The following is a 27,878-nucleotide window of genomic DNA, read 5'->3' as shown; positions in this document are numbered from 1 at the left end:
AACCACAATCCTCAAATCTCAGCCTCCTGAGTAGCTAGGATTACAGGTGTGAACCACTGCCCCCAGGGAGACTCTTTAACCAGCAGAAAACCAGAAATGGAGCTGTGGCTCAAAGTGGTAGAGTCCTAGCCTTGCTCACAAAGAGGCTCAGAACAGCACCCAGGCCTTGAGTTCAAGCACCCAGGCCTTGAGTTCAAGCCCCATGGCCAACAAAATAACACAGAACCCTTCTCAGGACAGCCTGGTCCCCTGCCCACCTTGTTCAGGATGAGCTGACTCATCTGGTTTGTGCATGTGTCAATAAAATTCTTGAATGTCTAAAGTTTCCTCTCTGGTTTAAGTCATCTTGCCCCTCCAGACTCAGAAACTTCTGAAACAAGGGGTCCCAAAGCCTGTGAACCCCACCTTCTGTCTCCTATGGGGACCTGAGGGGACTGTGGGTATGTGGGGTTTTCCTCCAGGTTCCCCTCAAAGCCACTCACCGGCCTAAGCTCTCATCCACCAGCCAGGCCGAGCTCAGGCAGCCCCTGGCCCAGGAAGGGTCTTCTACACTCATTCCTTCTGTAGACCCTGAATGTCCTTGGGCAACTGAACTCAGTTCTGAGCCTTTACTTTCCTCAACTGTAAACTGGGGTGATGACTTCCCTCCCAGCCCCATCTGGATCAGAAAGAGCCAACAAGATTGTCAGCTCTCTGTTCATCCAATAATGAGGTCCTGAGCCCCCAGCACCATGAGCCAGACTCTGGGCTGGGCTCAGAAGGCATAGCAGTGACCAGATAGATCCTGGCCCTTTGAGTCCCTGATGTATTCCACTGCCTTGCTCTTACAGTTAAGGAAGAGTTCAGGTAGACCCCAACCTGGCCTGAGGGATAGGTGGGCTCCCTGGGAGGGAATGCACAGATACAGTGAGAAAGAGCAACCTTCCACAAGGCCCAGAGGATGGGAGCCATTCTTCTAGGTGTGTCCCTGTACATGTTTATCCATGTATCATTCATCTAGCCACAACTATCCATGCATCTACTCATCCATCCATCCACCCATCCATCCCTCCATCCGTCTGTCCATCCATCCACCTACTTGACCATCCATTGTCCATTGGTCCATCCATTTACTCAACCATCCATCCATCCACTCGGCCATCCATTGGTTCATTCATCTAGATATCTACTCGACCATCCATCCATTTGTCTATCCATCCATCCATCCATCCTTCTGTACACAGCTCAGACCACAGAGTGCAGGAAGATCAAGGCACCACAGGCCACTAGCTGAGCATTGCCCACAGGAGGCAAGCAAGCTCCAGCCGAAGGCTTGAAGAGTCCCAACTATTATTAATAAAGGTGCCACCACAGCCAGAGGCTTCACAGGATGGCCAGGGCCAATAATAAGGTGGGTACCCAGCAGAGAAGGTGCACTCTGGGGCTGCCTTCCTCCCCTCCACCCCAACCCTCTTCTTCCGTCCATTCCTCCCCCAGCTCTGAGAGTGGGGGAAACCCTGGGCTAGTCTCTACCACAGCTCAGGCCCAAGCCAGATGGGTCAATCACTGAAGTCACCACCAATAGTGCCAAGAAACCCATCAGAAGTGGGGGGAGGTGCTCAGATCCCCAAGGCAGAGCCGAGATGAAGAGAGGGTCACCCTCTTCCAAAGAGAGCACAAAGCCCCTCCAGGAAGAGTCAGGGAGCACTAAGGGAGGCACAGCAGGCATGGGAGTGGGGATCCAGCCTTCCCCTCCCTTCTCCCCAACACCCCAACCCCGCAGAGGAGCCAGGCCTTCCCGTGCTTCAAGTCCTGCATGCTGAAAAGCTGAGCCAGAAGCACTGAGGCCCCAACTCACAATCCCACTAGACAGCGGCAGGTTCTGGGTGGCTGGAACACACACAGCCTGGCCAGCAAGTGGCAGGCTGCGGTGCAGAGCCCTTTAAGAGCCAGGATGGAGGCGGGGCCTGACCTGCCCCAGTGGAGGCAGCGCAGTGAGTCACCCCCAGTCACGTCTGGGGGCTGGGCAACTCTGAGCTGGTTCTGCTGAGAGATGGGCTGCCCTCAGGCTTAGCACCCAGAGACACCGGCCTTAGGCCTTGGGCTTTCAGCTCCCGGTGCCAGGCAGTGTGACCTTGACCACGATGCACGTCCTGGGTCCGTCCCCAAGGCCCCGCCTCCACGTGCCCCCTGTCCTGCGCAGTCTACTTCTGGTTCCCAGGCTGCTCTTCCTGGGAGGGGAAACTGGGGTGGAGGGGGGTCAGTCCGGGGGTGCAGACCACTGCCCTCCCACACAGCAGATACTGCACAGAGCATAGGAGAACCTGCAGCTGAGAGGTGGGGGGACCTTGCTCGGGAACCTGTGGAAGACAGACGCAGGCTAGATCTATCTGCCTGTGGCCAGGGGACCCCAGGCCTCGGCCTCTGGCCACCAGGGCCAGCCTTCTCCTACCTACCTCTCAGCTGCAGGCCCTGGAGTGGACTACCTTGATGCAGCCAAACCTGAAATACTCAGCTTCCCGGAGCAAATCCTCGAGCCTTGAGCCCGGCAAACTCTCGTCCCTAGGCCCCTTGATGCCTCGTATCTCCTATTCCTCCCAGAGACAGGGTGCCAGAGTCAACACACAAAAACACAGATGGGTTTGTTTCCTGGCAACCACTGTTCCCTCAGCACTCAGCTGAGGTTGCCTCCTCCAGGAAGACACCCAAAGACACCCAGACAAAATGGATTCCCATCAGACTTCCAGGAATCCTTCCCCCACCCCCGTTCCCCAAGACTCAGGGGCCAAGAAGATCTCCACTACACAGTGCAATGCCTTGTCTCACTCTCCCATCAGGTCCCCTACCAGATTGAATGGCAGGGGGGCTAGAAGTCCACCTGACCAGCCGGCCTGGGTTCTAGGAGCCACATGGCCAGGCCAGCATGATCCACAGCCACTCGGTGAACCAGGGAAAGAAGGGTGGAGAGACTGTCAGGCTGCCACACCACGGGCCTTAGCCATGCTGGCCTCCCACAGGGGCCCCCAGCCTCCTTTTCCCAGTGGAGACCCCAATACAGAGTTCACAGAGCCCCCAGCTCAGGGAACTAAGAAACAGCCAGGGCACCTCTTTCTCTCTTTTCTTTCTTTCTTTCTTTCTTTCTTTCTTTCTTTCTTTCTTTCTTTTTCTTTCTTTCTTTCTTTCTTTTTCTTTTTTCTTTTTTTCCAGTCCTGGGCTTGAGCTCAGGGCCTGAGCACTGTCCTTGGACTTTCTCAAGGCTAGAGCTCTACCACTTGAGCCTCAGCACCACTTCCGGCTTTTTTCTATATGTGGTACTGAGGAATCGAACCCGGGTCTTCATGCTTGCTAGGCAAGCACTTTAACCACTAGGCCACACTCCCGGCCCCTCTTTCTTTCTTCCTTTCGCCAGCTGCTTTTAGTGTAAATTAAGACCATGTTCCACTGTGGCCTGGCAAGGGCTGGTGGCGGACCTGGCTGAACGGGCCTGGGGAGCTGGAGCACGAGCCAGGACCACGTGTGTGGAGGGTCAGGCATCATGGGCTTCGAGTGGCCCCCAGCTTCCCCAACATACACCACGTATTTCTGAACAGAAGGAACGCATGGCATCGGCTTCCCCGCACAGTGCCAAAAATAGCCCGTCTCCTGCCTGAATGAGAAGCTGTGGTTCTTTGGAGAGGCAGGTGCGGAGGACTGGAAGGAGGGATAGGCTGGAGAGCTGGCAGCCTGGACCTTCCCTGTCGCTCCAGTCCCAGGACGGTGAAAAGGGCCTGGGGTCCTTAGCAGGCCTAGTAAGCAGGGACCAGGGATCTTCCAGCCAGGTAAGGAGGACAGGAAGGAGAAGGGGCCAGCCAGGGAGAGAGCAAAGAGATGGATGAGAAACTAATCTTTCTCTAGCTTGCTGGTTTATATATTTATTTTTTGTAGTTAGTTTTTGTTGGTTCTGGGGCTTGAACTCAAGGCCTAGGCCCCATCCTTGAGCTTTTGTGCTTAATGCTGGCTCTCCACCACCAGAATCACAGCTCCATTTCTGGATTTTTGGTGGTTACTTAGAGATAAAATCTTACAGACAGACTATACTGCCTCTGCTGGCCTCAAACCTTGATCCTCAGATCTCAGCCTCCTGAGTTGCTAGGATTACAAGCGTGAGCTATTTGCTTTTGCTATTTGTCCTGACCAGTATGAGCCTGCAGGGCAGTGAATTTCCAGCCTCACTGTGACCAGTGGCAGAGCCCAGGGCACCTCCTGTGAGAGAAGCCACTGGGCTGTAGTGCCTACTGTGTGGGCAAGGGTGAGTTGGTGGAGGAGGGAGCCAAATAGAAGGGCCAGATGTTGGGCTGCCTGCAAATCACCCCAGAATATAGTCCAGGAGTCATGCAGCTAGCCAGCAGCAAACCTACGAGAGACACAGGTCTGTCACTTGATTCACAAAGCCAGCAGGACGTGGGGTGCCAGGCACTGTCTCCATTGGTAACCCTGGGAGGAAGGGATGCCCCATCTGCCCACTTGGTAGGTGAGCACACTTCTTGTCTCTGGAGAAAGGGCCTGGCCAAGGTCCCAGCACTAACAAACATAGGAGCCGGATTTGAGCTCAGGCCTTGGAGCTGGAACCCTGACACCAGCCAGCACCCAGGCCATCTCAGCCCCATGTCCTGCCCAAGTCCCTCAGAAGAGAAGTGGAGGGTCAGGTGTGGAACTGGGCACAAGAACTGGGCACAGAGGAGGGACTAAAGCTAGCCATGTGGCTCCAGGTTTGAAGCTGCTTCTGGGTCCCATTAGAGCTTCTTGTTTTAAAAAAAGAAAAAGGAGCTGGGCATGGTGGCTCAGGCCTATAATCCTAGCTACTCAGGAGGCTGAGATCTGAGGATCACAGTTCAAAGCCAGCCGGGGCACTAAAAAGTCCTGAGACTCTTATCTCTAACCACTAGAAAAGGAGAAGTGGTGCTGTGGCTCTAGGGGTAGGGCAGAAGCCTTGAGCTGAAGAGCTCAGGGACAACACCCAGGCCCAGAGTTCAAGCCCCATGGTGGACAAAAAAAGGAAGAAAGAAAAGAAAAGAAAAAGGAGTCTACATCCTGTCCCTGAAAGGCCCGTGCTGCCGAGAAGCCAGGCAGCCGAGGCCCGAAGGCTGGAGGGGGTGGGCAGCTCCCCCCACCACTTCTCTGCTGAAATAAAGCAAGCACATGCCATTTCCACCTGGTTAAACATTCCTCAAAGCCACATTCCTTCTCTTGGCCTGGCAGCCCCTGCCAAAGAGTGTTCACAAGGACCTGCACACCCCACTAGTGTCCTGGGCCAGCAGCCACTCTGCACCCCTCCCCAGGGACCCCACCTCTGCTCCCACTGCAGGGAGCGCCTCCCCTCCCCCAGGCCACAAGGTTGGTGGGACACCTTGGAGTTGAGACATGTAATACTCCAACACAGACAAGGGAAGCAGCCGCAGGCACGGGCACTACCAGTCTGCAGCGCAAGTGACCCTCAGCCCTATCAGCAGGAAAAAGCAAACCAAAGCCACCGGGGAAATGCACTTTGGAAACCACAAAGCATTATGGGTAGGCCAGGGTTACCAGCCGGCCCCATAGGCAGCTTCCAGGTTATGTACTGCGGGGCCATCAAAGACTGTCACATGCCCCCAGCCCATCCTAGACTCATGGTCTCTGCTTTTGTCCAACAAGCACCTAGGCTGCACTAGAGGGTAAGAAAGCTCAGAGGTGCCAGCAATATAGGGCCACACCTACAATCCTAGGTCATGGAAGGTCATGGTTCAAGGCCAGCCTGGGCAGAAAAGTCTAAAAGACTCCATCACCAGTAGAAAGAGAAGCAAGCTCAAGCTCCTAAATTCAAACCCAGTACTCCAAAGAAGGAAGCAAGAGAGGGAAGGAGGGAGGAAAGGAGGAAGGAATCTCAGAGCTGTCAGATAACAACAGTCCCCAGATCTCTGCATCAAAGCTCCTATTCTTATTCCCTGGCCACCCAAACATTCCCCTTATAAACTGCGCCCACCCCCACCCCAGGCCTCAGCTCTTCATCTACCTGCAGGAAGTCAGGGCTAAAATCGCGATGCCATACGCTCAAGACCATGGGCCCGTGGTTACAGCTGGAGACCCCTACCACTGTCCAGCCTCACAGCCACCTAATATCCAGGGCCAGCAGCCAGTCTCTGCTGCTCTAGCGGCTGCTTGGACACCTCCAGTGCTGGGCACCCACCACCCAACACAGGCAGAGCCAAGTCTCAGGCTTAGAATCACAGGAGGCCAGTGCATGTCAGGAAGGGCGTGGCTCGGGCAACACAAAGCTCCCGCCTGGCTCCTGATGGGTTACGAGGCCTGGTATTTTCCTGAACCCAGGCACTTTCCTGAGTCTGCACCCTGTGTAAGGCGGGCATGTGTCCCCATTCCTAGCCTCAGTGAGACCTGAGACAGCACACCCGGGGTTAGTACGTCAGTCACCAAGTGCCAACCTGATAAGCATGACATACTCTGGGCAGGACGGCCCTGGCTCCAGCCTGTATTCGTCTCCCTCCCTTCCCAGCGCTGCTCAGGCGTCCACATTTACAATCTGCACACGTGTGCACACACTGCGCAGGCTCACCCACTCCTCACACACACCACCATCCGTCACTCACACTGAGTGTGCCTGTGGGAGTCAAGGGTCACACACGTGACCCACAGCGCCCACCACCAGCCTGTGACACCCACACAGCCCCCCGCTGTACACATCCCACCCACCCCTGCATTCCTGCCAGCTCAGGGCCACTCGCCTCCTTATCCAAATGGATGGGGCTCTCACAAGGCGCAGGGACCACAGGTGAGTCAGGTCTGCTCCGAGGCTCCCTGCCTCTACCTGCAAAGCGGCAACATTAGAAGTCAGTAAAAATACTTGGGCCGAGACTACATGGGGCATGCTTAATACCGGACTCTGCTCACTGCAAGAGCTGCTGCCTCCACAGGTGAGCGGGGCAGGGGTGCCTGAGACACCTCCTGCCCACGTCTGCTTTAGACTTCACAGAGCTGTGATTGCAGGGTCCTGATCTCAACTTGTAGATGAGGACGGAGGCAGCAGGAGGCCCAGAACACTCCAGAAGCTGAGCTGGCCCAATGCCAGAGCCCAGCTGGTTGTGTGACACTCATTCACATCATCCGACCATCTCAACGCTGTACAGGAAGGGTCATGGGAGTCAGGCGCCGGTGGGTCACGTCTGTCACCCTAGCTACCCAGGAAGCTGAGATCTGAGCCTATAAGACTCTGATCTCTAGCAAAAAGCAGGAGGTAAAGCTGTGGCTCCAACATTAGCCTTGAGCAAAAATAAGCTAAGAGATAACACCCAGGCCCTGAGTTCAAGCCCCAGTTACTAGCACAAGGGAGTGGGGGTGTAAACAAAAGCAAGCAAGGACACTGTGTCCCCGGAGGGGTACACTGCCCAGAACACAATGGTGTGAGGACAAAAGTTCAGGCTGATCATTCTCCAACCATCTGAGCCTGGATCCAGCACACAGGCACTAAAGGATGCTCTCCACCAATTCACCAAGCCAGCTCCATGCAGAAGGCCGGAGCCACTGCCAGACCCATCCAGAAGCACAGGTGTGGGACAGCTGGCCCTGTGACCGACCAGCCAGGTCCTCTGGACCCCAAGGAGGACCTTCCTGGATGTGCATTGAGCAAGCGCTTACTAAGTGCCAGGCCCAGTGCCTGCCAGCAAGACACATGGCCACCTGTCCCTGTCTCCTGCACAAGGCACCTGGGCTCGGAGATGAACAACTGCTCACAGTCACAGAGCCAGCACAGGGTGCAGCCAGCAACCTTGCAGCCACAGGACTATCCTGCCGCCAGCCCATGTAACTCCAATCCCAAGATGCCTGGAAGCTGCAGGCAAATCTCCAGCTCCCTCTGCCCTGGTAAGGAGACCTCGTACAGGACTTGTAAACTGAACGGTCACGCAGTGACAGTGACCGGAGTGTGCCTTTAAATTGATGCTGACTTCCTCCTTGCCCGCCTGCCAGGCACATTTAGGACAAAAAGAACCTCATCAAGCCAGGCACCATCTAGTGACTCATGCCTGTAATCCTAGCCACTCAGGAAGCTGAGATTTGAAGGATCACAGTTTAAAGCCAGTCGTGGCAGAAAAGTCCATGAGACTCTTATATCCCATAAACTACCAGGATTAAAAAAAAAAAAAGGCTGTAAGTGGAGCTGTGGCTCACGCAGAAGTACTTCAACCTTGAATGAAAAATTGAAGGGACAACACCCAGTCCCAATACAATCAGGAAGAAAAAAACAAAAAAAGCCAGGCATATTGGTAACGCACACCTGGGATCCTGTAATCCTAACTACTCAAGAAGGTTGGGATCAGAGGTTCTCATTTTGAAGCCAGCCATTAAAGTCTGAGAGACCCTTACCTCCACTGAAGTACCACTTGAGCTGTGGCTCGAGGGATAGAATGCTAACCCTAAGCCCCAAAGCTCAGGGACAGTGTCCAGGCACACGGTGCAAGCTCCAAGACTCACTAAACAAGTAAACCAGAAATGCACAATGAAGAAAGCAATACATGCCCACCTGGGCCCCAGCAGCCACCCTACCCGGGCACAGTGGAAGCATCTGCACAGGAGTGCGGGGTCCTAGGCCCCTTGCTTCTTGCTTGTTGTGTGTGGCCTTGGAGACAGCTCACCTCTGGGCTACTTTACTGACCCCCTGGAGAATTAGGATGTGGGCCTACTGGATCCCAAGAGTTTCCTCCAGCTCAAAGACGCTAGGATTCAATTTGGTAGCAACCAAAGAAATGAACTGGAAACCGTGAGCTTCTTTTCTTCCCATGAAGTTGGCAGTAATTAAGAAAATAATAATACCCAGTGCTGACAGGAAAGCAGGCAAGTGGGCGCTCCACGTCTGCTGGAGAGATAAATGAGAACACCCATTCTGGGCAGCAACTCAGCCCTTTTTAATCGAAAGACTTCTAGGATGGCTGTGGTTGTGCACACCTGTAATCCAAGGGAAGCTGAGGCAGGGCGATCATGAGTTTGAGGCCAGCTTGTGGTGGCTCATGCCTGTAATCCTAGTTACTCAAGAGGCTCAGTCACCAGATCTCAATTCAAAGCCAACCCAAGACAGACAAATCCAAGACTCTTATCTCCAGTTAACCAGCAAAACACTGCAAGTAGAGGTATGGCTTAAGTGGTATACCTCAAGCAAAAAAAAAATCAGGGACAGCACCCAGGCCCTGAGTTCAAGCCCCTAATACTGGCACATGGGTACACACACACACACACACACACACACACACACACACACACACACACACACGGGGGTCAGGGGGAGATGAAATGATTAAATACTTAGTACACATGTATGAAAATAACAGACTAAAAGCTGTTAAAAATTGTTCAAGAGGAGGGGCCAGGGTGTCTAAGAGTACCAGAGGGACTGAATCTGATTGACATACATTCTATGCATATATGAAAAGGTTTCCTAATTGTAAGAAAGACAAAAATGAGGTGGGAAGGGGAGGGGAGAGAAAGAGAGAGAGAAGAGAGAGACAGAGAGAGATTGAGAGAGAGGGTGAATATGATTAAAGTAGATTATACTCATGTATAGAAATAGTGCAGTGAGAAGCTCTACCATACACTATAATATGTGCTAATAAAATATGTAAGGAATCAGAGGCTGAGAACAGGAGGCTCAAGGCTAGACCAGGCAGGAGAGTTTTCAACCCACAGCCGGACACAGTGGTCCACAGTGGTTTTTCTGTTGGCTCAATCTGTGTGGGACTGCAGTTCCATGTCAGCCTGGGCAGAAAAGTCCACAAGGGAAGCTGGCTGAGGAGAAGTGTGCTTGGGATTCCTGTAATAGCAGGAAGCCTAAAAGTAGGCGGCTCACTATTCAGGAGCTTGTAGGGCTGGTAAAGAGACCAGTGAGAAACAGGGCTGGAGATGTGGCTAACGTGGTAGAACACTATCCTAGCAAGTATCGGGTTCTGAGTTCAAAATCCAGTACTGTCCCCCCAGAGGGGGGAAAGCTTGTTTTCTCTGATGTCTGGCAGTACTATTGGTGTTAGGGGGATGAAGCAACTGTATGCCCAACGACAGGGTGGAGTTTATAGGATTTATGTGATGTGCCACCTTCAAAAGCATGTTTTGTGGAAGAGTTAATCACCTCGTCAAATATTCCCACTAGGGTTTTGGTTTGGGGTTGTTGTTTTATTATTTTTATTTTATATTTTTTTGCCAGTCCTGAGGCTTGAACTCAGGGCCTGAGCACTGTCCTTGAGCCTTTCTCAAGGCTAGTGCTCTACCACTTGGGCCACAGCACCACTTCAGGCTTTTTCTGTGCATGTGGTACTGGGGAATCGAGCCCAGGGCCTGGGCACTGTCCCTGAGCTTTTTTGCTCAAGCCTAGTGCTCTGCCACTTGAGCCACAGCACCACTCTGGCTTTTGAGTGTGAAGGGTGGGAGGGGTGAGTGGGGTAACAGTCTCATGGATTTTCTTGTCTGGGCCGGCTTTGAACTGCTGTCTTGAGATCTCAGCTTCCTGAGTAGCTGGGATTACAGGTGTGAGCCTCCAGCCCCTGGCCACCATTACATTTAAAAAGTAGATAATGACAAGTCTATAGAGTAATAAAGACAACACAGTACGTCTTGTGTCTTCCTCCCCACAAGCCTGCAGTGTATCCTTCCTGTACCCCCTCCATGCCCACCCTCGGCCTCCATCACCGCCTCAGCGCTCTGGACTGTAGCCAGGAAGGACCTTCCTGAAGGCAGCTGCAGCCTTGTGGAAGTGACACGCCCGGCCCACTCCACAGCAGGATCCCCACAGCTGGAATAAGGTTGTCCCCAGACACTGCAGTTCTAGTCCCCTGGGGGAGGGGACAGAAGGGAGCTGGTAGCTCCACCTCCTCCAGACAGTAGCAGAGGAGGGCAGTATTTGAAGTCAGTCTCCGGCTCCTTGCAGAGCCAAGCCCTCCTCAGGCCACCCCAGGCCTCCCTCCCCCAGGAACAGACTATAGCTCCCGCTATAGTCTGGCTGTCTGTGAAATAATGGATGGCACGCAGGCATCACAGGAGTCCACCAGTGCCCAGAGAAGAGCAGCAGGGCTGGGGAGCGGGGGAGGAGAGCAGTCCATCCACAGAGGCCTTTCCTAATCACACAGCTGCTGGTTCCCACCGGATGCCCACCCTAGGGGCCTGAGTCCAACCTAAGCTTCTTTTGCTGCATCCTGGTTCTGCCCTCAGTGGCAGAGAGAGGACTGTGCGGTCCCTCCTCTCCCTCCCCACCTGGCAACTTGGGGTCCACCACACCCCCACAGCCCCTCACTCGTCCCTTGCTCCAGGCAGTGCACTATCCGGCTATCTGGAGTAGACAGAATAAGCAACAGTGGTAATAGCAAGGGTGCCGCCGGGTCCCAAGATCACCCCAAACCAGAGGGCCCCAGAATATAACAGAAGACCCTTAGCGCCCTCAGCCTTGGCCACCAGCTCAGGCTGCTTGGTACCTATCACCATCTTGAATATGGGGAAGAGGCAGAAGAGACTCAAGGTTGGCCGGCAAGGTCAAGGCCAAGCCCAGCTGACTGAGAGTAGAACAAGGAGGTGACAGAGGGTCCCTGGGGAGGGCTGGCAAACATGTCGGGGTATAGCTCTGGAGGACCAAGACTCTGCCTGGGGCCCGTTGGCTGGAGCCTAGCTGTCAGAGGCCTTCACAGTGCTCAGACTAGGAGAACGGACCTGAGCCGCACACGCTAATGCCTGGCTGCCTGGCCCAGCGCCACCCAAGGGCAGAAAGGACTTGTCTCTTTGCTTCTCTCCCTGAAGGCCCAATCCAGTGGCTGGGTGGATAACAGGTCATCCACAAAAACATGAATAAATGAAAAGGGGTGGCCGCTAGCACAGGAAACTAACTTAGGTGGCCACCTTTCCATACCTTTTGTGCCAGATGTCAACACCAGGGTCCCAAGAAAAGCCATTTGCAGGGATAGGAAATCTGCTCACAAAATGTAAGATTGGTTCAAGCCAACTAGTGGCTCGTGCCTGTAATCAGCAATTCTGGAAGCTGAGACCTGAATATCATGGCTCAAAGACAGCCCTGGCAGAGTCTATGAGTCTCTTATCTCTAATGAACCATGGAAAGGCCGGAAGGGAGATGTGTCTTAAGGTGGTTCGGCACTAGGCTTGAGTCAAAAAACTCAGGGACAGTGCCAAGGTTCTGAGTTCTGGCCCAAGTACTGGCAGATACAAAAGGACTGACTCAAGTTGAAGCTGAAGAGCTGGGGTTTGTGTGTGTGTGTGTGTGTGTAAATGTGAATGTATTACCTCAAAGCAGGCGCCATGTACACCCGCCGTGCCAAAATAGCAATGAGGTTCAGCTAGGAGAAGAGCTGGCCCGTCTGCAGCCTGGCCACACAGGGATGCAGCCTCCTCACCGACAAGCTGGAAGAGCCTGAGCCAGAGCTCAAAGAAACCTGGCAATGAGCCCGGTGCCTCGTAGCTTCGAGGGGCTGAGATCTGAGGATCATGGTTTGAAGCCAAGTGTCTCACTTGGTAGAGCATCAGCCTTGAGTGAAAAAATTAAGAGACAGGGTACAGGCCCTTAGTCCAGGCCCTAGTGCACACACACACACCTGTCCATGCTGAGCACTGCTCTGGAAATCCTGGATGCCTGGGGCAAGGCTCTTGCTAAGCTGCTGATGCTGCTGTGATGGACAGACTGGATATCTGGACAGCTCTGGGCAGCGATCACCTAAATACGCTTATCTGCAGAGGAAGGGAAAATCTCTCTGGGCTATGTAGTCTGGGACCAGGGATTTGGCCTTAGGATTAGAACAAGAAGCAAAAAAGAAACATAGCCAGCCCCAGCTCACACACAGCCATCCAGGATTCCTCTGGGCCCCTGTTGCTCTTGTAGCCAGCAGACATGAGCGGCCTTGAGGCCCCCAGCATCTGTTACAACCCTTCAACCCCAGCTCCCCAGAACCAAGGTCTGCATGGTCTACCCTTGTCAAAGATGCAAATCTCCTGGCCCAAACCTAAACATGGAGAAGCCCAAGGAGGTGGCCCAGGTGCCTTGGGCCTTCCCAAGCTCTCCAGGACATGGTAACATTTGAGAGTGTTTCTGAGTGGCTCTTCTCGTGACCCCATATACAGAATCTCCCAGAACAAAAAGCAGATGGCTCCATGCCCCAGCAGAGGGAAGGAAGCCCATCTGGGGCCTGGCACAGGCTACTACTTTCTTTGCTTTCCCCATGGGGACATTTTTTTTCATTCAAAAAACATCCATGAGCACTAAGTGCCTGTCAAGAAAGAGAGCTGATAACCACACAGACAAGGCCTACCTCCAGGAGGCTGGCATTCTCAGGGAGGAGAGTGGTAAGGAACCCTCCCCTCTCCCCACCTCCTAAGAAAAGCTGAAAGCACCTAGCCCAACTCTCTCCAGACCAAAACAGTTCCAAAGGCCTTTAGAAACAGCCCAGCCTCAACACCAACAGGCCAGATCCTAATGGATCAACTTCTCCCTGTCAGGTCAGTCCTAGAGAGACACTGCTGGCCAAAGGACCTACTGCTCTGTCCCCAGACCAGGCCCCAGGCCCCTTTCTACCTGGAACCTTCCAGCATGAGCTAAAGACAGGACCACAGAAGAGCTCATGGTAAGAGCTCCCAGCACTCTCACTCTCTGCCTCAGTCTCTCTCTGGATCCCTGAGTCCCAGTTCTGCCCAGAGACCAGCAGCGGCACCCTGGGCTGGCCACCTGGCTTTCCTCATCTCAAAATGGGGCTGATGCCAGGCTGTTGGTGTGGAGCCCATGTGTTAATGAGGCAAAGCTGGGCGCATGACCCTCCATTATCAGAACCCCTGGCTCCCCTGGGCCTGCCAGCTCCCTCCCCTCCCCTCCACCTCCCCGGGGCCCACAGGCCGCAGGGGGACTGAGCTTTCCAAGGGCCCGGTGAATGTCACACAACCACGGCCTGATGGGCAGCGGTCCGGCTTGGCGAGGGCCGGCAGGCAGGCCCCGGGCGCCGGCCGCGCGGGAAGCGGTGAGGACGGCGCGGCAGGGACGTGGCCAGCCCTGCAGAGGTGCCCAGAAGATGGCTGTGGGCTGCGCGAGGCTGGGAGCGCAGCCGTGCAGCACCGCGCGGCACCGCGCTCCTCTCCGGCCGCAGTCAGCCCGAGCCCACGGGCGCCCACGTCCAGCCTTGAACTCCAGCCCAAACCCAGGCCACCCGGCCAGGTTCTCCCGTCCCCCGGGTGCAGGGAAGGCGGGCTGCCGGCGGAGAGGGGGGGACACGGGGAGGTGGACCGGCATGGAAACCGGAAGCGGTCCTTCCTCCGGGGCGCGGCCCCCACGCGCGCCCGGCCGGTCAGCCCCGCAGGCAGCTCCCGCCGCCCGGACCCGGGCGGTCTCCGGCCACGGCGCCCCCCCGCCGCAGGACGCCGGGGGCCTGGCGGGCCTGGCTGCGCCCCGCGACCCCGAAGCGTGGCCCGCGCACCCCGTCGGGCCGGGGAGGGGGCGCCTGCCGAGCTCCGGGCGGCGGCGGCGGCGTCGTGACACCGGAACCGCCGCCCGCTCGGCTCCGCGCAGCCCGGGCGCCCTGCGGGGCTGGGGACCCTCGGGCGGGCGGGGGCGGGGAGAACAATGCGGGCACGTGTGGGGTCGGGCGCGGGCCCGGGAGGGCGCGGGCGGGGGAGGGCAGGGGAGGCCGGGGAGGCCGGGGAGGGGGGCGCGGGCCGCCGCCCCGGCGCGCACTCACAGTAGGTTTTCCGGGTCAGCTCCTCCACCACCTCGGGCTTCAGCTTGCTGTTGGATTTCCCCATCCTCGGTGCCCGCGGCCCCCGCCCCGGGCCGGACCCGGCTGGGGCGCCCGGCGGGAGCGGCTGGGCCGGGGCTGGGCCGGGGCGGGGGGCGGAGGCCGGCGGGAGGCGGGCAGGCCGGGCGCGGGGCCCGGGGCCGCGCCTTTGTCTCGTGCGTCCGCGCGGGCCCGGGCGCTGCGGGGCTCGGGGAGAACCCGGGGCGCGGCTCGGGCCCGGGGCGCTGCGGGGCCGCCGCCGCCGCCGCCGCCGCTCGGTGGCCGCGGTCGTCCCTGGTTACCGGGCTGCGCGGCACACGCTCGCTGCCGCTGCGCCGCCGCCGCCCTGCGCTCCCCGCCTCCCGCCTCCCGCCTCCCGCCCGCACCCGGCGCCAGGGGTGGACCCGGAGCCACCGCTCAGCGCCACCTCCCGCCCCGCACGCCGCCCGCGCCCCGGGTCCGCGTGGAGAGGACGAGGAGGGTCTGACTTGAATGAGCCAAGCCCCCTTCAGCTAATTCATTTATCTGTTCGTTCATTCACTCATTCACTCATTCATTCGTCCATTTCCCACGGGTTTGCCAGGCACCGGGAAGCAGGCGGCCAGCTAGGACCAGCGTGGTGCCAGGCTGGGGCCGGCCATGCAGTGTTCACCACACAGTCGCCCAGGGTGACAACCTACGACGGCTCGGGGGACGTTGGAGAGGGGGGAGGAACTCAGGACCCGGACCCCAGGAGCGCAGCCCTGGTGACCAGGACTCCAGGCAGGGGTGCTCAATGATCTGAGGTCAGAGGCAAGGGTGAGGGCTGTCCCATCCCCAGGAACTGGCCTCTGCCCCCAGGGCCCATGAGGGAAGAGATCTGCAGAGAACTGGCCACCGAGGCCTGCTGTCCATTTCCTGGCCTGTACTGGAGAGGGGTGGGGGTGGCTGCAGGCCCCACACCTGTAAGTGGACTGGGGAGGTAGGCCCAAGGAAAAAGTCCAGCCTGGCTTTCCCTGGTCAACCCTGCAGATTGTCAGCACCTTCTTCTCCAAACTTGGACTTTTCTTCCCCCCACTCTGAATGCAGCCAGTCCCATCCAGAGACCATCTGGGGAGCAAACTTGTGAGCTGGGCATGGCTATGCATACCTACAATTCCAGCTCCTTGAGAGGCACACAGGGGGTTCACAGGACAAGAGCAGCTGAGCTACTTATGGAAAACTTGACTTACAACAAGCAAACAACCCCTCTGAACGAGTAGAGAACAGGAGAGAAGGAACGTGGGGTGAGAGCCAGGTGCAAGCAGGGCCCCCCCCCCCACACCAGCTAGGAAAAAGCCATGGGCAGGGGCTGGGTCCCTACTTTTTCACTGCTGGGGCTTCAGGGGCTCCTGGAAGGCCAGGGGAAACCGAGCAGGGTAACGGTGCCCTTAGCACCCCAAATGCCTGCCCCTGTGAAGGTGCTATTTCTTCACATCCACTCCAGGTTGTGCTTGATTCTGAGAGGGACAGGAGGAAGTGGCCCACAGCAGGAGGGACCTGCTTCAGACATGGCGCAGGATGCAGGGCTCAGAGCTGGGCCCTGGTCTGAACCCTGTTCAGGAGTTGAGGGTGCAGGACCTGGTGGCATGGCAGAGCCAGAGTGGACCCAGAGCCCTGCAGAAACTGAGGTGCTGAACCCAATGCTGGTGGATACTCAGGAGGCTGAGTCTGAGAATCCAGGCTCAAAGCCAGTCTGGGCAGAAAAGTGCATGAGTCTCTTATCTCCAGTAAGCCACCAAAAAGCCAGAAGTGGAGCTGTGGTTCAATCGATAAGGCAGAAAAACTTAAGGGACAACACTTAAGCCCCAGTACTGGCACCAAAGAAAGACGGACAGAAAGAAACCTAGCTACTGACCCATAAGCTTTTGGGAACCATCCACGTGTCAGGTGCTGGGCTAGTTCTGTGGATACTCCGGTGACAACAGGAGAGGTGACCGGCTTCAGAGCACCCCAGGTCCTCATAATCACCCTGGTAACCAACTATGAAAGGAATGGAGTGAGGAGTGGAGTGTCCCAGGAAGTCATGTGTGGACTCCGCCAGGGGAGTGGGAGGATGGCGTGCTTCACAGCCATTCCAGCACTGCTCAAGTGTTTACTGGGCACTTACTCTGCACCAGGCATGGACAAGTCCCTCCCTTCAGAGAGCCGTGGCTTAGTGAGGGGCCCATAACAGAAACAATGAACAGCATTCGAGAGGAAAATATGCCAAGCCACCCAAACACTCAACGAAGTGCCTGGAGAAAATCACTGGGCGAGGAGATCATGTGGAACCCTGGAGAATGGCTATTTGAGGTAGGTGAGGAGGAAGGAAAGGGAAGGAAGATGGGCTCAGCCCTGTCTTGAGCCCAGAGGGAGCCAGGCCACACACTGCTGCAGCACTAAGGGTCCCCAGAGGGTCACCAGCCCTCCCAAGATCTCTCTCCCAAGGTCTCAACCCATGCATCCCATGCCTTATGGACGTAACTCAAATCCATCCTGCCACTCTGTGCTCACTACCCCCATTTCACCCCTCCTGAGTCTTTCTTTCCATGTGCAAAGGAGTCTTCTCACACCCAAAGCCTCCAGATTGTTCTAGCAATCGGAAACACCCTGCTCCCTTAGTTTTACAGCATTTTATGTGATTTAAGGAAGGGTCACCTGTACTCCCAGCCACTCAGGAAGCAGACACTGGGAGGCTCAAAGTTTGAGGTCAACCTAGGCAAAAAGTTCACGAGATTCCATTCCAACCCACAAGTCAAGTGTGGCAGTGCAGACTCCCAGATTCCGGAGAGACGAGGGTATGGAGATCCCAGAGTGAGATCAACCCTGGACGAAAACCGAAATCCCAGCCAGTACCCGAGTTCATCATGTCTGTGACCCTAGCTGTACGGGAGCCTGAGATCTGAGGATCACAAGTCAAGGGAAGCCTGGACAGAGAAGTCCATGAAATTCTTATCTCCAGGAAATCAGAAGTGGAGCTGTGGCTCAAAGTGGTAGAGTACTAGGCTGAGCACAGAAGCTTAGGGCTCAAGCTGAGAGTTCAAACCCAGGACCAGCAAAAGGAGAAGAGGAGAAAGAGGAGGAGGAGGAGGAAGAGGTGCTGTAAATACACAATGAACTATTACATAGCCATAAAGAAACCTTACTATTTGCAGCAACATGGATGAAACAAGAGGACATGAGGTAAGTCAGGCACAGAAAGGTATCACACTATGTGATGTCACATGCACCTGTGGAAACTAAAAGCAGTGGCTCTCAGCTGAGTGCCGCTGGCTCAGACTTGTCATTTTAGCTACTCAGGTGCCTGAGAGCCAGAGGATTGAGGTTCGAAGCCTACCCAGGCAGAAGAGTCCACAAGACTCCATGTCCAATGAATGAGCAAAGAGCCAGGCTTGGAGGTGTGGCTCAGCAATGGAACACCAGCTGAGCAAGCTTGAGACCCTGAGTTCAAACCCAGGTGTTATTTAAAAAGTTGATTTCATGGAAGAAGAGACTGCCAATGTGGTCACTAGAAGCTGTGGGGAAGGCTGGAGACTGGGTATTAGAAGCTGGGCAGGTGGCTCATTGGTAGAGCAGCTGCCTGGCACACTAAGCCCGGGGCCCCCTCACAATCATTGGGGGGAAAATCAGAAGGATTTTTTTTCTGTGTGATTTACCTCAAATTATTTGTGTGTGTGTGCACTGGTTCTGGGGTTTGACTCAGAGCTTTTTTTCACTCAAGGCAAGCACTCTACCACTGACTCACAGCTTCACTTCTGGCTTTTTGGTGGTGAATTAGAGATATTAGTCTCCCAAACCTTGCCTGGGCTGGCTTTGAATTGTGATCCTGAGATCTCAGCCTCCTGAGTAGCTAGGATTACAGGCCTGAGCCACCCACCTGGCTTCATCCATTTAAACAGACCTTCCAGAGAAGTAGAGGAAATATTCTGAGGCTCCTATGCACAAGAAATGACAAATATTGACCCCACCCCAGCTTGGGGGATCTGATCACTACACATTGTAACTGTGCGCAATTATCACATTGTATCTCATACATCAAGTCTGAAAATCTAGGGATCTGACACAGAGTTACTATCTTTAGTGCAGGGGAGGGGTGGGCTCTGTGGGGAGGCTTCCTGGCATGTGTGTGGCCTGGCAGGGGGTTCACTCCCTTTGGTGCACCACTAAGATGCTGAGATGAGCTTGGCTGGGTTGAACTGTTGGGCAACTCTGTCCCCCGTGACTGCAGTTCCAGGGTAGGGATTTGTCCTACCGCTGACCCACAGACTGGCGCAAATGTTGACTTCAAAGGCATCATTGAGACTGGGGTGTTGGGGTTGGTGGCTCACACCTGTCATCCTAGCTACTCAGGAGGCTGAGATCTAAGGATCATGGTTCAAAGCCAGCCTGGGCAGAAAAATCTGTTTGTTTTTTTTTTTGCCAGTCCTTGGGCTTGAACTCAGGAGCTGGGCACTAGCACTCTACCACTTGAGGCACAGCACCACTTCTGGCTTTTTCTATTTATGTGGTCCCAAAGAATTGAACCCAGGGGTTCATGCATGTTAGGGAAACACTCTACCACTAGGCCACACTCACAGCCCATGTGAGACCCTAATCTCCAGTTAGTCACTAAAAACTGGAAGTGGGGCCGGGAGTTTGGCCTAGTGGTTAAAGTGCTTGCCTAGCATGCACGAAGACCCGGGTTCGATTCCTTGGTACCACATACATAGACAAAAGCCGGATATGGTGCTGAGGCTCAAGTGGTATAGTGCTAGCCTTGAGAAAGTCCAAGGACAGGGCTCAGGCCCTGAGCTCAAGCCCAGGACTGGCAAAAAAAAAAAAAAAAAAAACCTGGAAGTGGACCTGTGGCCCATGTGGTGGAGCGCTAGCTTTGAGCAAAAGATGCTCTGGGACAGTGCCCAGGTCCTGAGTTCAAGTCCCAGGACTGGCTAAAAAAACCCCAACAAACCAACATGGCTTCCCGCTGGTGGATTTTCCAAGGTCTGGACACCAAAATGGCAGGCAGGGGATGGCCATGGCCCTCTCACTCTCTGTGCTGGGCTCCTCTGGGCCAGGCTACCAAGATTTTCCTTTTTTGTGTGCTAATAGCACATTTGATCTCAGCACTTCTTGACTTGCTTGCTCAGTCAGTGCCCACTTGAACCATGCCTCCAACATGGCTTTTGGCTGGCAATTTTGGAGATGGAGTCTTTTCTGCCTAGGCTGGCTTCAACCAAGATCCTCTGGCTTTCAGCCTCTGGCTAGGAGCTTGAGTTACTGGACAGCAGGCTATGCATTAGCATTTTATAGGGAACCTTCCTAAGTGTTCTCTGGTCCTGGGAAAATCCCTCAGACTCCCCAATGCCTGGGGCTTATATCTGCAGTCACAGGAACAGAATCCTGACACAAACTGGCTAAAGGGAACTTAAGGACTTGTGCAGCTCACAAATCCAGCAGCCTCTGCCTTCAGGCAAGGTTTGACCCAGGGCTCACAGACCATGAGAGACTGCTGTCTTCCCTCCATTTCTGCCTCTGCTTCCTTAGTGTTGAAACTGAGGCAAGAAGGGTCAAGTACTGCTACCTCCATCTCCAACTCCATCCAGTGGGCCCATGCCTCCTTCCTCGCTAGCCCATTTGCATGCATGTTCTTGATACAGTTCTAGAGTGATAGAAAGCAGATTCATTGTTGTCTGGGGCTGGGAGAGGGATGAATGCTCAGGGGTATGAATGTCTCAGAGTGTGTGATTAAAGTTCCAAAACTGTGATTATTGCACATCGTTGGATATCCTGAAACCATTCATATGTGCACGTTGAAGGGGTAAATGGGCCTGGGTGTAGCTTAGTGGTAGAATGCTTGCCTAGTGCATACATGGCCATGGATCCCCAGAGAAAAGGAGGGGTAGGAAATATATGGTATATGTTGTATGTTTAAAAAAAATAAGAGGCAGGGGCCAGGAGTTTGGCCTAGTGGTAGAGTGCTTGCCTAGCATGCATGAAGACCAGGGTTCGATTCTTCAGTACCATATACATAGAAAAAAGCCAGAGGTGGTGCTGTGGCTCAAGTGGTAGAGCTCTAGCCTTGAGAAAGCCCACGGACAGCGTTCAGGCTGTGAGTGCAGGGCCCAAGATTGGCAATAAATAATAATAATAATAATAATAATAATAATAATAATAATAAATAAAAATAAGAGGCAGATCACGCACCAGTGGCCTGTCATCCTACGGAGGCTGAGATCTGAGGATCATGGTTTGAAGCCAGTCCAGGCAGGAAAGTTTGAGTCACTTATCTCCACCAAAATGCCATAAGTGTTACCACTGCAGGCTGTGTCACTGTTTAGGCCGTTAGACCTGTGCTGTCATGGGCATCCGTATGTATATGTGCTTGTGTGGATGTGTTTTCTTTCCTCCAGGCTGTATGCCAAGAGGAGCTCCATTCTCCAGAGGACCTGCTAGACTGTGTTTGCCACCAGCATTGTCTGAGCCTTCCCAATTCTCCAGGTTTCCTCCGTGGATCCTGGTCCTTCTGCTGGAGCCTTGCTGCCCTCCTGGTGGGTGTGAAGGGGCCTCTCACTGGGGCTTCACGTACAGTCCCTGCTCACAAGGCTGCTGAGCATGGAGCCTGGGCTTCCTCGCCATCTATCCTCGTAAAAATGCCTGCTCAAGTGTCTGGAGAAAGGGCCGCCTAGGCAAAGCAGGGCTCTCCATGCAAAAAGATGAAAGTAAACCTTTATTATCTGATGTATTAAAAACAACTCAAGCCAGGGGCTGGTGGCTCTGTGATTCTCAGGAGGCTGAGACCTGAAGATCCAAGCTGGAAGCCAGCCTGGGCAGGGAAATGCAGAAGGCACTTCTTTCCAATGAGTCACAGAAAAAGTGGTAAGCGGAGCTGTGGCTCCAGTGGTAGCGTGCTGGCCTTCAGCAAGAGGAGCTCAGGGATAGTGAGCAGGCCCTAAGTTCAGGACTGGCAAAAACCAATCAACCAACCCGAGCGGATGTATGGTCGTCTGGTTTACATTTCCAGGGTTGGAGACAAGTGGGGTGACCTTGCTTGGTGTGCCATTGAAACAGTGGGATAAGCCCCGTGCAGTTCTGAACAGCTGGAGGCTAGAAAACAATCCAGAGGTAGAAAGCAGGAGTAGAGCTGTTGCAGGAATGCCCAAGAGGGTCCAGCTCAGTTGTTGTGTCTGAAGAATGGAGGTCACACTGTGCCCAGAGCCCAGGTGGAGAAAGATATAACCTAGTACACAATCTTTCAGAGCCAGCTTGAAAGGGAAGCAGGCACTTGATGGTGATATTGCTCTGGGGCGTGTGTCAAGGCGTCTCTTCTCACTGGAGAGCTGACAGAAGGGGCCCCTGAAAAGCTCTACTTTGGCTCTGCAATCATTTACACCAATTAATTTTCAGCTCTAGGTGGCAGGGTGGCTGGCGCACACAGGGCTATGTCCAGGAGCAACTTGAGGGACATTGCCGGGATCCCTGGCCTGGTAACCAGGTTGCTTACTGTCCTTGGGCTTTCTCAAGGCCTAGTGCTGGACCCCTTGAGCCACAGCACCACTTCTGGCTTTTTCTGTGTATGTGGTCTCGAGGAATCGAGCCCACGTCTTCATGCACGTTAGGCAAGCATGGGGCTCATCTGCGGTGTGGGGAGGGCTAAGGATGTCTGGTGGGTAGGGGCCACAGGACTGCCATCAAAACTGCATTCTCAGGCCAGGTGCGGGTGGATCCCACCTGTAAGCCCAGCCGGTCAGGAGGCTGAGATCTGAGGATTTCAATTTGAAGGCCAACTGGGCAAGAAAGCATGTGAGATTTCATCTCCAATAAGCCACTGGGGTAGGTAGGGGGTGTCGAGGAATTTGGCCTGGTAGTAGAGTGCTTGCCTAGCATGCACAAAAACCTGGGTTCAATTCCTCAGTACCACATACGCAGCAAAAGCCAGAAGTGGTGCTGTGGCTCAAGTGGTAGAGCTCTAGCCTTAAGAAAACTCAAGGACAGTATTCAGAGTCCTGAGTTCAAGCCACAGGATTGGCAAAACCCAAAATACCCCCGAACTGCATTCTCAGATGGACTTTACTATCTGAAGATGCCACCTTGATTAAAAATACTTCCAGCAGAGAGGGGGCTGGGCCAAGTGCTCCTGCACGGTTGTGCCAGGAGGGCCACATCTTGGTGGGACTTGGTCCGGGTCTCTGCTGCCCAGCCCCAGGAAGTGCAGGTCCTGCCTCACAAGGCAGCCACCACCCCCAGCGGGCAGAATGCATGGTCTGTGGGGTTTGGTAGGTGGACACCCCTGCTCCTGAGGGAATGGCGGAGCACTGGTGAACCCAAGAACACAGTCTCTCCAAGGTGGGCGAGGGCGTGGGAGGCCACCAGGACCTCAATCTCCACCTTCCTCACACATTCCCGGCATAGAATCTTTATTGTACATGTTTGCAGCACAGCAAGAGGTCGCCCACCCATGGCCCGGGCCAACCTTGCACCCCATCTGTGTGTCCATAAATACTCAATGGCCATTAGTGTTAAAAATACTGAATACCACTTCTGCCCCCCCCCCCCCCCCAGGGAGACCTACTTCTGGGCTCTAGTCTGACTCGTACTGAAGTCACATGCACATGAAAAGGCAATTTCTCATCTTCAAAGGCTGCTCAAAAAGCCAAGAGCCCCTTCTGTGCCGGAGTGTGGGCTGCTGCAGTAGCTAGAGCACCTCCCCCCCCCCGGCACTGAGGGGGCTGGCTGCTCCCCTCGGCCCTGCACCCCGTTATCCTCAGCACAGGAACTGACATGCTAGGTCAGCATCCTGCTACACTTGGCTTCCTTGCTGACTCCCTGCCACCACCAGCTACTAAGCTCCCAAAAAACTCTAGCAAAAGTCCCCACTGTCCCTTGCATGGGCTCTGAGGGCTGGGCTTGTCCCCTGCCCGGTAGTGAGCAACCTGAAGGCAGAATCTCTTTCAGGGGCGTGGAGCCTGCTCTCTAGGCCACCATCACCACCCCCCTTGGGGAAACAGAATATGGACTAATCTCTTAGCACATTTGGTGTGTTCTAAATAAACACCTTGTCGTAAACTAAGAGGTACCAGGTCACTGTGTAACAGAAGGCACAAGCATACCAAATCCTATGGGGGAGAAGCTATGGCCTCAGCTGACCTGAATGTGGTGCACTGAGGCTGCAAGAAGTGCTAAGATATCACCCCTGAAATGCAGCAGTTTAAGGGTGAGAAGCTCAGCTGCTCTCCTGGTGACTGGCGCTGGGCCAGAACCGAAGCTGACAGCCCAGGGCTCCTGGAAGACCATGTTTGGGGGGAATGGCAGAATGCCATGTGCAACCGGAAGAGGTAACTTACAGCCTTCCTTGGTCTACAGGACTACCATTTGGCATGGACTGGCAAGGACTAAAGCAAGAGTGGCATTTAGGGCGAGGGAAGCCCAGCAGTGGTCGTAAGCAGTGATGCGGTGCACACCCTCCCCAGATGCTCCCCACAAAGCTGCCTGGGGAGCACGGCAGAGCAACAGGGCCCTCAGGCTGCCAGGCCTTCCCAGCAGGAGCCAGTATGCAGCCAATGGGTGAGGGAGGGAGGAGGGGGGAGGGAGGAAGGGAAGGAGGAATGCTGTGGAGAAGGGGAAAGAGAGAAGAGGGTAGAAGGGGAAAAGAGGGAGAAGGGGAGAAAAAGGAAGGGGGTGGGGGGAGAGGGGGAGGGGAGAAGAGAAGAGGCAGGGAAAGGGGAGGTTGTGAAACAAGACAGAGACCTTTGATGAGATGTGAATCTATTCCCAAATGTCACCACACCTGAGGGGGGCAGTGGACTTGAAGGCTGGCTGGACACATGGCGCGGGGCGGGGGGGGGGGTTCTTGAAAGAAAATGAACTGACTCAGCCACGTGTGGAGAGCACTGTGGACCCCAAGGAAGCTGCTCCAGCAGGACAGAAAGCAGCTCACGTGCCGAGTCCTAATGAGCATCATAAAATGCACTGCTGCAGAAAGTGAGGGTGTAGCAGTGGCCGCAGGCGGTTTGCGGGGCCTAGGGCACCGTGGAGAGCCTGGCGAAGGGGTGCCTGCCAGTTCTTGCTGTCATTTCAGCCGAAGCACAGCACTCTCGGAGCAGGGAGAGGAAGGACACAGCAGACTATAAATACTGCAGTGGCTCAGATGCGTGCCCCAGCTTTCTGCCCAGCTTTGCCGCTGGCACCATGTTCTGAGGAGCCGGGGGCTGATGCAGGCCAGGAAGACGGGGTTGGCAGCCATCGGAGCTGAACACTGGTTGCAGCTATTCAGTGATGGAGAGGAGGAAGACATGAGTAGAACAGAACGGAGGTGTGAACGTGCTTTGCCATCGGAACTCGGAGTTTGGTTTGCGTCACCAGCCTGATGTCAGCTCTGCTCCAGAAGACTGGGAATGCAAGCTGGATCGTTCAGCCATTTTGGCAGCAAGTGCAGAGGCACGCAGGCACGCAGATGCAGGATGTGGAGAGGCTCCGACGCAGGTCTTCAGGTTGCAGCTAGTCTAGGGGCTGGGACCCTTTCTCTGCGCTCATTAGTTTCCAAGCCTCCACCTCCAGGAAATCCTCCTAGAAATGGGTATCACTGCCCTGTGTGTGCTCTTGCTAGCCAATTAAGCGTGGTCAACAGCCAGCTGGCAGGAAACAGCACCTGTCCTAGGAGACAGAGGTCCCTCCTCCTGTCACAGAGCATCCCCTTCCCCTGAGACAGACAGGAAGACAGGAATGTTTTCTGGACGTAGACCAGCATGGGGTGGGAGTGGGAGACTTCTCAGTGCCACCCACAAATCCTAGGGCTTCCGAACGTACCCGAGGGAACTGAGCCCTGCACAGATGCAGCTCACCAGCAAGCCAGTCAGCTGTGTGGCATTCTGGGAGTTTTACCATCGTATCAGAGCTGTGGAGCTCCTGCTGTGTCAGGGGACTGAGTGCCACCCTCCCACCGGGGCGCTGCCACGGTGCTCTCTTCTCTCCAGGCTGAAGCCTAGATGAGGCCCTCTGCCTCCTGTGTGGTCTATACCCACTCAGAGCGAGCTGCTGTGTGCTGCACGAGACCTGCAGGGCCCCTCTCTCCCCAGGTCCTGCCTGGCTTCTTAGCACCGATTTGTCTGCACTCAGCGTTTAAGCAGGGGCTAGCCCTACCTTTTCTGCCCCCAGCTGCTCCCAAAGGAGATTTCTGCCTGTTTCTCCACACTCTGATCATAAAAGGATGCAAGCGGCAGAGGAGGAGGCAGAGGCCACTGCAGGCCTCCAGGGAAAGCCCTGGGCCACTTTTAGAGATTCATGTCTTCCCTATATCAAGTGATACTGGTCAGGAAACCCATTCCATAGCAGGGCTGTGTCCCAGGGTCATGGTGCCGAGTGGCCCAGTGGCCCTATGGATGATACCGCAGGGCCAGCTCTGCGGCCAGCACCCTGTCTTTGTCACAACCTGGAGCAGGGTCTGGGGCAACTCAGGGTCAGGAACTGGACAGGTGCTACCTGCTACACTGGGCTTTCACTTTGCTTTCTGAAAAAACTGCATTCCCCTGCTTCCCAGTTCAATGACATGGTGTCATCCCTGGACAGCTCATGTCCCCGAGTGATGCCATGTGCTGTGCAGACACGGCTGCCCACCACCCCAGGCCTCTGCTGCTCTCGACAGAGAAAAGTAAAAACAAGCGACTCTTCCTCATCCTCCTCTGAAGGCCAGTCCTGGCTGTGCGTAGACAGCCGCAGATGGTTTCCCAATGAGCCTGAGGGGGGGTCCACATGCTGCTTCTGTCACCACCCGGAGGAGCCAGAGTTCACGGTGGGGACCTGCCCTCCCTCACCGCTAGGACTAAGAAGGACTACACGTTTACTGTGCCGGCACCGGAGCGCCGGCTGTCACGCGGTGCCTTCCCAGTCCCCGGGGGCCTCCACACTGCCGTTGGTCACCTTCTTGACCTTCTTCATCGTCTCCATCACTCCTGACGTGGTCACTCTGAAACAGGGAAGAAATCCAGCCAATTAGGGACACTGCACGTCTTCTAACAAAAGCCACCCCCATCACAGTGCCACGGTGCAGAGCCGGGGTCAGGCCGGGTCAAGCCAGGTCTCAGAAGACTGAGACCTGACGTTCAAAGCCACTCTGAGCACGAGAGTCTGCAAAGAAGCAAAGGAAACTATAAGACTCCACTTTCCCAGGAAAAAAGCAAAGCTGGAGCTATGGCTCAAGTGGTAGAGTACCAGCCATAAGCAAGCAAAGTAGGAGTACAAAGTACTGAGTTCAAAAGCAGTCTCCAAATCACAGTACTGGTTTGATTTTTTTGGGGGGGAGGGGGTCACAGGGCTTGAACTTGGCCTGGGGGTCATCCCTGAGCTCTTCAGCTCAAGGTTACTACCCTACCCTTGAGCCAAGCCCCACTTCCCATTTTCTAGAGGTTAATTGGAGATTAAGATTCTCAGGTCTTTTTGTGTCTGGGCTGGCTTTGAACCAGGATCCTCAGATCTCAGCCTCCTAAGTAGCTAGGATTATAGGTGAGAGCCACCGTGCCCGGCTTTGACTTTTTTTTTAAAGAAAGGAAAAAAATGGGCTGGGAATGTGGTAGAGTCCTTGCCTACCATATACAAAGCTCTGGGTTTGATTCCTCAGTACCACATACACAGAAAAAGCCAGAAGTGGCTGTGGCTGAAGTGGCAGAGTGCTAGCCTTGGGTAAAAAGTATCCAAAGACAGTGCCCAGCCCTGAGTTACAGCCCGAGGACTAACAAGAAAGAAAGAGAAAGAAAGAAAGAGAGAGAGCGAGAGAGCGAGAGAGAGAGAAAGTAAGTCAGAGTTAGTAGACCTGGGGAAGTGTCCGAGTCTCTGTCCTGGGGGGCTATGGAGTACTGGCCAGGTCACTTGACCTCTCTATGCTTAAGAAGCAACTCTCGCTTTCCAGAATGGTCTTAAGAAACGATGAGCTGTTATTGCAGAACAGCAAGCCTGGGTTCTGTGTAGTATGTAACCACGCTGGGAAATGGTTGTAGCACAGCGAGTACTTCACTCACTGAACTGGCACAGCCTCCAGTTTGTAGGTGGCACACATGGCAGATAGGCTGACCGTTACACACAATTCCCAGTCAGAAAGGACTGTGCCAGCCAGCCACAGTGGCTCGTGCTGCATCCCAATTGGTTCCCAGCTTTGGGGAAGTACAGGTG

At 54.9% G+C, this 27,878-nt stretch overlaps 2 protein-coding genes across 2 annotated transcripts in view; both read right to left on the bottom strand.

The window, feature by feature from the left end:
- Positions 1–14,894, bottom strand: part of Ncs1 (neuronal calcium sensor 1) — a 33,832-nt gene extending 18,938 nt beyond the window's left edge. The window contains exon 1 of the mRNA XM_090330817.1: positions 14,706–14,894. Coding sequence (XP_090186943.1) covers positions 14,706–14,769 — 64 coding nt within the window. The 5' untranslated portion in view covers positions 14,770–14,894. The remainder of the gene's footprint in view (positions 1–14,705) is intronic.
- An 8,585-nt stretch (positions 14,895–23,479) lies between these two features.
- Gpr107 (G protein-coupled receptor 107) overlaps positions 23,480–27,878 on the bottom strand; it is a 60,939-nt gene continuing 56,540 nt past the window's right edge. The window contains exon 18 of the mRNA XM_090330815.1: positions 23,480–26,679. Coding sequence (XP_090186941.1) covers positions 26,583–26,679 — 97 coding nt within the window. The 3' untranslated portion in view covers positions 23,480–26,582. The remainder of the gene's footprint in view (positions 26,680–27,878) is intronic.

The sequence above is a fragment of the Megascapheus bottae genome, chromosome 3 (genome assembly GCF_031878675.1).
Source record: "Megascapheus bottae isolate mThoBot1 chromosome 3, mThoBot2.hap1, whole genome shotgun sequence".
Lineage (NCBI taxonomy): Eukaryota > Metazoa > Chordata > Mammalia > Rodentia > Geomyidae > Megascapheus > Megascapheus bottae.
Note: the sequence above shows the minus strand (reverse complement) of the source record. Positions and strands in the feature narration are given on the sequence as shown.